This window comes from Benincasa hispida, chromosome 9 (genome assembly GCF_009727055.1).
Source record: "Benincasa hispida cultivar B227 chromosome 9, ASM972705v1, whole genome shotgun sequence".
Classification (NCBI taxonomy): domain Eukaryota; kingdom Viridiplantae; phylum Streptophyta; class Magnoliopsida; order Cucurbitales; family Cucurbitaceae; genus Benincasa; species Benincasa hispida.
This window is the reverse complement of record NC_052357.1, coordinates 60,039,991-60,049,740: the sequence shown is the minus strand read 5'-3', so window position 1 is coordinate 60,049,740 and position 9,750 is coordinate 60,039,991. Positions and strand designations below refer to the sequence as shown.

General features: G+C 33.4%; 1 protein-coding gene across 1 annotated transcript; it reads left to right on the top strand.

Annotated features, from left to right (window-relative positions):
* The first annotated feature begins 572 nt into the window (after positions 1-572).
* On the top strand, positions 573-5,613 carry LOC120086668 (protein DECREASED SIZE EXCLUSION LIMIT 1). The gene is made up of 13 exons (XM_039043418.1): positions 573-884; positions 995-1,057; positions 1,148-1,219; positions 1,401-1,457; positions 1,744-1,949; positions 2,252-2,298; positions 2,390-2,483; positions 3,281-3,347; positions 3,623-3,705; positions 3,787-3,878; positions 4,279-4,385; positions 4,816-4,879; positions 5,316-5,613. The coding sequence occupies exons 1-13, from the start codon at positions 781-783 to the stop codon at positions 5,412-5,414; spliced, it is 1,155 nt and encodes a 384-aa protein (XP_038899346.1). The 5' UTR covers positions 573-780; the 3' UTR covers positions 5,415-5,613.
* The last annotated feature ends 4,137 nt before the right edge of the window (positions 5,614-9,750 follow it).

The window sequence follows — 9,750 nt, the reverse complement described above, 5'->3', positions numbered from 1 at the left end:
GATTGAAGTAAACACAGAAGGACTTATATTTCTACATCTTTTTTGTTTGATGAAAAAAGATGCAGGAAAAAAACACATACAATAATAAAAAAATAAAAAGAAAAAAGAAAAAACTACGAAACATAAAACAAAACAAAAGAAGAGGAACAAAGTGTTTAAAAACAAATATAAAGCAAAATAAAAGAAAAACAAATTTTCATAAGAAAATAAATGTAGAAAAAACAAAGGTACGATAATGGGTTTTTTTTTTGGGAATGGTGAAGTGAGTAGAAGAAAAAGATTGTTTGATAAGTCTCATTTGCAAAATAGTGTTTTAAGGAAAGGATTCCTGAAAAAAAAATGTTCTTAACTAACTATTAAAAGGATATGATGATAATATGATTAAAAATCAAGGGCAAAATAGGGGTGTGAAAATTCTCCTACTTATACCCTCTTTTAATCAAGATTAAAAATACCAGTGGCAATGAAATGGGCTGGGCTTTCAGTGTTTTCAAGGAAATGCCGTTTTATTGGGCCTAAGCGCTATTGAAAATATTGGGCCTAAGCGTTATTAAAAAGTGAGGCCCACAACAGAAATCTCCCAATGGAGTCATCCCGTCTTCGAGTGGAGACTGAGAGCATACCACCGTCTCCCCTCCGACCGTGGTGTTTCTGGTCGTCGCCCTTTGGCCGTAAAGAAACAGAAACTCCGTCCAACTCCGGCGATTCGTTAACCGGCACAACAATTTTTCCGGTGAGTGGAAGGATCAGTAAGGAGACAAAAACTACGTTGAAGAGAGAATGAGTAAGAGGCCCCCGCCGGACCCCGTGGCCGTGCTCCGAGGTCATCGGACCTCTGTCATGGACGTTTCATTTCATCCATCTGAACCTCTTCTTTTTTCGGGGTATCCATTAATTCTGATCTCTCGTGATTTCCTTTTTTATCCTTTTCCTTTCGTTATTCGTATGAATATTCTGGTGGGTAGTAAAGCGTTGTGATTGTGGTTCATATTAGCTCTGCAGACGGTGAGTTGCGTATTTGGGACACGTCCCAGCATCGAACTGTATCATCGGCATGGTATGGTATCGACTTCTGTTTTGCTCATTGAAAATTTTATTTTATCTTCTGTATTTGTAACTGATTTATAATTGGAATACCTTATATCAGGGTGCATAGTGCAGCACACGGAATTGTTAGTGTTGCTTGCAGTCGTTCTATTGGGACAAATAGAGTTGTCAGGTGCTCTTCTACATGTATTTGTGTCCGTTTACCATTCATGTCTTCTTAATCCAGTATGAAAATTTTAGTTCATTACTTGAATGATTTGTGAGTTGTGTTATGTGTATACTCGTAGTCATCTTTTTTTTTTTTTTAAATAATGAAAATTGTGTATGCTTATAGTTTAATCCTCTGTGTGTAGCCAGGGTAGGGATGGAACTGTAAAGTGCTGGGATATTGTTGATAGGGCTCTGTCCAGGTATTTGGTGCCTTATAAGGCTTTATTCGTTGGCACTATTTTTTTTAGTTTTCGGTCACTCGCGCCCCAAACATGTCATTTTAAGAATGCTGTTGCAGAGGCCATGGTTTTATGAATCATGACTTTATTGATTGGACAAGAAATTATCATCTGAACTGGTTGTCCATTTTGGGCATTTGGACTCTATGTGACGCCCATCTTTGTAATTTTCTCATCATGGATAGTTTTTGGTGTCTTTTCCTTTTGGTAATTCACATACGTTGTTGGAAAATTTTATGCACAACAGAGATCCCACTGTCACAATCAAGACAAATGCCTATCACTTTTGCAAACTCTCCTTGGTGAAGCAGCCTTCTTCTGATTTAGCAAACCATGAAGATGGTCCTAAGTGTATTAATGATCGAAACAAGAAGCCTGTTGAGGTGGAAACTTTGAGCTGCAGCAGAGAAAAGGCTCAAGGAATTTCTACTGAGCATGCATGCAGATCAGAAGGTCCATTCAAATTGATAGTTCATGTCATTTTTCTTTTCCAAATGTATGGTTGAGTAGCTCATGTGGTGATTGATATGTACTCCTTCCCTTGAGGTTGGAGGTTCAAATTCTCATACCCCATTTGTTGTAGAAATAGAAAAAAGAAATGATGGTACAACTTCTCGTTCTAACCTTGTTTTGATGAAACCTTAAGATGATTTATGCAACTCAATGCTGATTTCTTATTCACTTATTCTAATGTATCAACTCAATGCAACTCAAACCTTAAGATGATTTTTTCCTGATTTCTGCTGATATACCAGTTGATGGGTTGAAGTATGTGGCTGTCGCAGGGGAGCGATCTTCAGAGGTTAAAAGAAGATTATTTTTGTCTGTGTTAACACATATACCACTCATTATCTAAGCCCTGATTTCTTATTCTCTCTGGTGGTTGTTGAAAGGTTGAAATTTGGGATCTGAATACTGGGGAAAGGTTGCTACGACTTCCTCCAAACTGTGAAGGGGATTGCCGAAATATCTCTACCAAGGATAGAGGTTCGGTTTCATTTTGTTTGCTTAAATCATCACTAAGTATTTCTTACATTGGTGTTTTTAATAGCGTGAAAACATATATTGATTATAATGATGGTAGTAATAATAATAATATTGAAAGTTTTTACAAGTATAGTTACCATTCATTCCTTAACCTAGCAAAATAAAAGAATTGATTCCCGGATGAGTCCAACTATTCAATCCATCACTATTAGTGAACCAAACGGGTTTTTTTTTTTGGGATAACAAACAAAACCAGATGGGGTATGTTTCTAATAATTCTTTGATTCTATTGCTTTCGTACAATCAATAGCTTGTAGTTATAGTTATATGTACTTCTATTATATGATAATCTCATTTTATCATCTTAGATACAGCCTACAGGATAATCTTAAGTTTTTGTTTTCTTTCCCCTTTATATATAATGTTGAATACGGAAAACCTTCTCCTTCCCTGTACCCATTTGGAATGTTATTCCTTGCAATTTGTATTTATCCTCTTCAGTATTATTCTTTCCTTACGTCCATTTTTACGTTATGGGCCTTTGCCATATTTGGCAAACATTGTTGTTTATATAAGGAAGACTCCCCCTTGTAAAATGTATGTAGAAAAACATTGAGAAAATTCAGAATTTCAACATATAATATATACTTTTAATTTTTAATTTATTAAATAAATTTTTGTTCTCTGGGAGCTACTTTTATTTGATGCATCTGCCAGCGAGAAGAAGATATATGATAAAAAATTTCTCTTTTCATTTTCATGTCCACTTTGAAATCTTAAGAATTTGTCTCTGGCAGGATTGTGCATGGCAGTTCAAGCCTTTTTACCTCCTAAATCTCAGGGATTCTTAAATGTCTTGTCTGGGTAAAGATGCTTGTGTGGATCTTTTTCTTGTCATGTTGCTCATAACATCTTGACTTGATTATTACCTAACACCATATAATCTACCGTTCAAAAATTGTGTGACCACAGTTTAGGTTATGCTTATTTAGTTTTAAAGAATTTTATTTAATAATCATGCATTTGGATCAAGCCATCTTTGGTTCTCGCATTACAGTTTATAGGTTTTATCAATTTCACTATCCATTCCTGTATAAAATGTAAGTTTCACTCTTTCAGTATCTTTTCAATATTTATAGATACGAGGATGGTTCCATGCTTTGGTGGGATCTAAGAAATCCGGCAGTTCCATTAACATCAGTGAAGTTTCATGTAGAGCCAGGTGTTTGTTCGAACATTGTGGACTTCTATATATTCTTTCTTCCTCAATGAGAAGCCATGATTTTGAGTATCTTGTTTCCAGTTCTTAGCATCTGCATCAATGGATCGTGCCATGGTGGTATCTCAGGAGCTGCAGATGACAAAGTTGTGATGTTTAGTTTGGATCAGTCCACGGTATTTAAATTTTTCTAGACAAATAGAAAATATTTTTACGTAATTAAAGTATGATATAATATTCCTGCAATATTGAAATATTCGGCTAGATTTTGATCTTGAAGAGTTGATGTTAAACCTTCCTAATTTATTGATAAGGCTAATTGCCTACTCCAAAATTAAAATATCGGGCTCAATAATTGTTCGGTGGAGGGATGCTTATCATGACTCTTCAAATGCGTTCCATGAATCAATGAGAATAACTGAAACTTGCATTCTTCCCAAGGAGAAATTTATTTTGATACAAAATGTGTTTTTGCATGTTGGTATATGCATATGCCTTTTAACTTCTGGTATGAGTGGTTGCCAGTTTGCACTTTTATATGCGAATTGTTTATTTTAGTTGTGCTGAATTATGAAGGAGACATGTTTGGTGAATAAAGAAATTACTTTGGAACGGCCTGGCATAGCAAAGGTCTCTATTCGACCAGATGACAAGATTGCTGCAACTGCTGGTTGGGATCACAGGTTAGCAATGTTATGGTTGGGAATTCGGTGGTTTATTTCTCTTTGGAATGAGCGATGAGCTGTGCTTTATATGTTTATGTTGTGCCTGAAAATATGTTTACCCCGTCTACCATACTAAAAAGAAGATATACAGTGTCAAATAAAGATGGTGAATGACGTATTGGAAGCCAATGGAGAGACGGTAATCCGTGATTTATGGTGGAATACTTCTATATTCTGATTGTTATGTTTAGTTGTCCCCAATCAAAATAGTCGTCGAAAGATCTTTTATAAGATTACTATTGAATTTTTAAATAGAACTGCTTCTTATGTTTAAATTGGGACGAAACATGTGCAAGATTAAATGTGACTTTACTGAAATATGCAAATCATGTTTTGAAGGAGGATCCTTCAATTATACTGTTTAATTTGCTTTCTCTCCTTGTGGCAGAGTGCGGATATATAACTATCGGAAAGGAAATCCTCTTGCTACATTGAAGTACCATCAGGCCTTGGTATATTTTCTGTATATGGCAGTACTACCAAACGTTTTCATCGTCACTTTCAGTAAAACCATTTTGTATGAAAGATGATAAAACACGGGGAACATGGCTATCTTTTCTTATTTCCCATTTTCCCCTCCAAACTTATGTGGTCATTGACTTCATCTCTAATATCCCATGGATCTTGATTCTAATGGGGTAATAATTTTGACATGCCTTAAACCTGAACACTAGTTCAAACAACTCTTCATCTTCTTAACAGTGTTGAACTAACTTTCTTTTTCTATAATGAATCATTTTTATATTTTTCATGGCTTGCTTGTATCCCGGAAAGGTATAGCAAAGGATTTTTTTTTATGGAAATGGCTACAGCTACAAATTGGTTATTAATCATCTTATATTGCAGAATCTGCTTCCTATTTCTTATTATTGCTTCTCATACTTTCAGTGTAATGCTGTATCATACTCGGAAGACTGTAAGTTAATGGCATCTGCATCAGAAGACAGAACAGTGGCACTTTGGGAGCTCTATCCTCCTCGAACTTAAATTCAATTGGCTGATGTTGCTCCTAACTTTGGCGGGGTACAACGTCTGACTTACTGTGCGCTGATGTGCCTTAATTATGTTTTTATTTTGAGGGTTAAAAATCACTTTGAAATAACAATTTAGTTCTGAAATTTTAGTTTGTAACGATTTAGTTTTTATATTTTTAGTTTTATAACAATTTAGTCTTTAAATTCTAGTATATGACAATTTCGTCTTTATAGTTTTAAATTTATAACGATTTAATCCTATCGTAAAAGTCAATGTAAAAATTTAATGAGATTTTTTATATAAATAAATCGATAAACTAATTAGACACTCGATATTTTTATTAAATACAAAATATACACCTTAAAATAATAAAACATATCAAGTTTTGATGAATTTTTTTACGTTAGCCCGACTAAATTGTTACAAATTTGAAAGTATAAAGATAAAATTATTACGTACTAAAGGTAATGTCACAAAATTAAAAGTACAGGTATACTTTTACTGATAGAGCACCTCCCTGAATGAATGAAACTTTATTGATAGATTCTCAGTGTTCTATAGTTGGAACTTTGATCCGACTTTAAAGGAGATTGGAGTATTATCGGTTGGTGCATTAATTGTTTGTTTTTTTTTCTTCCCGAATTCTTTAGTGGATAATTTTGTTCTACTCAACCGTTAATTTTGGTCTGGGCACTTGAATCTGCTTGGTCTTTCTTGTTCTTTAGTTTGATCGCCGCTGCAAGACCGTTCTTTTAAAAGATATGAACGAGTAAAGGTGATTCTGTCTTCTGCCATGTGTTGCTCTTCGCCGGAATGTCTTTTACTCAGACTACCGCCGCTAGCCACTGGCAACTCCTGCAGGAAACCATTGCATTTCAGCCATGCATTTGCAGCTACCCCACAATGATCGTGTCGTCTTGTTCGACGGCACCGACTTTGGCCCTCCAACTTATCATTCCCCGGAGCAAGATGCACAAGATCCTACAATGGACATCGAATCAGGTTCGATTGTACTGCCCATTCTGTCGAGTACGATGTAGCCACAAACACGTTCTATCGAGAACTCCTTTACAATAATTTGGTAAATATGCCCTCTAATATTTTACATAGGATAGATGAAAATCATACTTAAAAAATTGTGATAAAACAAGAACAATTTTTAAAAATTAAAATAAAAGACCAAATTGTTGTTAAATGAGACATTAGAAATGAAAATGTTTCCTTATACTATAATTTATAATCACAAACTTTATCTTTTATTTCTTAAAATTTAATTTCTTCTTTTTATATGCTTAGTACCAGTTCACCTATGTTATTTTGGCAAAACTAAATTTCTTCTCAATAATGTTTCTTGCATCACAAGAATATATTTTAAAATCTTATATAAATTTAAAACGTGGTAGGTTTTTTTTCTTTAGTCTATGAAATTGGTACATAAATTAAGAGTTAGCAAACAATGATTAAAACAATTAAAGCGACCTATGAATAAGATAGAATATATAGAAATCCATGAACATTTGTTTGGTAGCCTAAGGTCAACATAGTTAGAAATGAAATTTGAATCTGTAAGTTCTAATTAGACCGATAATATGTTAATTGCATTGGCCATTTACTCAAAAATAATAATAACAATCTTATCAAAACAACAATAAATATTATTATTACATTGTCCACGAGTCTCATATCGTAACACCCCATCAACCAAAGCTCATTAATTAATTTTTTCTTTCTACTCTTATTATAATCTATAAATTTATGTTCATTTTCATTTGTAGCCGTCGGGTTTCGAAAGCTAGTTTCAATATTCAAACTTTCATAAAATTTTATATTTATTATTAAAGATATACTTCTAAGAAAAAATGTGAGATGTTGTTGAATAAGGAATTTAGATCAATCACAAAAGTCCATATCATTTTTTAAATTAATAACGGAAATCTAATCAAATTGGAGACTTATTAAAAGTCAACATGTGTCCCAAATTAAATTGAAGGCAAAAGTTGGCATATCTCATTGATTTCATGTGCCTTTGTCATGATCATTGGATTGAATAAACTTAGTCCAATTTTATACTAATATTTAGGTCTAGGTTCAATTGAGCCAAAAAAAAATAGGTTTAATTTGTATTGAAATTCAGAAATAAATAATACTCCTCTTAAGCTTTAAAGAATAAAAATGAGTAATAATACCAACATACTTGACAATAATTATAGTGTTGTTAGGAAGAACCATAGAAGTATCCACTTATTCTAATGTATCAAAAACATTCTTAACAAAACAAATGTGATATATAGTATGTCCTTGTATAACATAGTGTGTGCATATAGGACATTTTCTAAGGAGCATTCTTATTAGTATTTGATGATTATCCTTTATGTGAATTACCAACTGCATGTGTTATACTGGTGGAGATATAGATTTGTCAAAGCTGAGATTAAACGTTGCTCTTCCTCTTAAGCAAAATTAGGAAAAAGACTTTGTTAACTTGTAGAGGAGGATCAAATTAAAAGAATCTATGATCGAGCATGAGAAAATTAAGGCGATCATTGAGTCCCATAAGAAAACTCATACGATACAACAACTGGAAAAAAATCTTCTAATTTCTTATATCCTCCACATTTCCACGAACCACGAGTACAACACGACTTGTGGATCCAAGCTATCACCATGTGATTATTGCGGATCAAAAATGGGAGAAGATCGCCCATAGGTGCTAGACTACTTCCATCAACAAACCTTAGATTATTCTCGACTGGCAGAGCAAACATTATGGATTGACTCCAGGTAACATAGTCATCATCTGTCAGGAGTTGCATAACTAATACCAAAATTGAAGCATCACTGTGATGAAGATATTATGGATTCAAAACACCGGTCAGAGATTGTTCATTTTAAGCGACCATGGTAGTTGCAGAAGAAGAATTTTCAGGGACTCTGGTCGTGGGAGGAGGCTTTGTGCTCATATTCAAAAAGTGTGGAACATTATGTTTTGCTCTGATACATATTACAAGCAATGGAAGAAATGCGATAGTTGTATTATTCAATTGATTCATCAAATAATATATAGACAAGAATTACAACAGTGTAATAAATCTCCACCTTTGTTATACTAAAAATCTAGAATACCTTCATTTTAGACCGTTTGGAATGCAGATATTGAATTTCATTAGTATAGATATTAAATATCTAGAATTTGAATGTTTGAGTTTTAAATGTCTAGAAAAATTAATGTCTATGTTTGGATGTTGATAGGTCTTGAAAATAACTACATTTTAGTACACAAATCCCTCAATTTTATGCTGTTAATTTGCTCTATATGTCAATTTTATAGGTAAAATCGAATCCCGACATATTTTAGAGTCATAAGAAGAAATTTGGAGCTAAAAGAAGTTAAAATGAGCAAAGAATCAATTAAGAAGAAGAAACCCTAGCAAATTACCATTTTGCCCCTCAATTGAAGCAAAAATCTACGCGTTTCACTTCATAATCTAAGTGTCGTAACACTCACGCTAGCCTATGTCCAACGGTACCTTGACGCTGAAAGGCAGAATGCTGATATATAGGGCAGCATCGCAACACTGCGGATTTTAACAGAAAGATAAAAAAAAAAGTGTGCCGCAAGAGAGCATTACAATGTTTCTTTCCACCGTTGCAACGCTATAATCTTGATATAAGAGCAGTTTTTTATCCATTTTCTCAAGGGAGACCTATTTTTTACGATTCAAAGACTCAATTTCCCAATTTTGAGAGCAATTTATACTTCTTTAATTCTTCTATCAATTTCTTGTTTGATTCAATTGATTTCTTCAAAAATCTACCACTTCACATGGCTAGGTAATCTTCTTTGGGGAAATTGTTAGGTTAGTAAATTCTTGAGGCTTTTTCTTGTATTTTTATCTTGTGTAATTGATTGTTCCCAAATGTTCTTGATTTAATTTCAATAAAATCTGATAGAAATGAGTTGACAACTCAAATTTGTTAGATTTTTTTATGCAAAATTACATGGTTCTATAGCATAATTGTAATGAAGTTGCAAAAACTAGAAATCTTGAATAAAAATTTGGACTTTTTCCTATTTTCTTGAAAGCATGACTAGTTTAGAACATTCGAATAAATCATTCTTGAATTGAATCTATAGTATTTCAAGCATGTCATAGCTTAGAAAACCCTAGAATTAATGTAATTTAGGAATTTGATGTGGAATGTCTTAGCACCTTAGAACTAAATTAGGGTTAATTGACAATTTTAGGTTAATTAACTAACTGGAACATTAGAGCATTTCTCTAATGGATTATGGAACAACTAAATTGCATAAGTATAATTAAGCCAATGATTGAATTAGACTAACCAA

Excerpts from the sequence above, each read along its gene's own strand:
- LOC120086668 (XM_039043418.1), top strand. The coding sequence starts at position 781 with ATGAGTAAGAGGCCCCCGCCGGACCCCGTGGCCGTGCTCCGAGGTCAT. Across the intron at positions 885-994 it reads GAACCTCTTCTTTTTTCGGG|CTCTGCAGACGGTGAGTTGC; the intron begins GTATCCATTAAT and ends GGTTCATATTAG. Across the intron at positions 1,058-1,147 it reads CGAACTGTATCATCGGCATG|GGTGCATAGTGCAGCACACG; the intron begins GTATGGTATCGA and ends ACCTTATATCAG.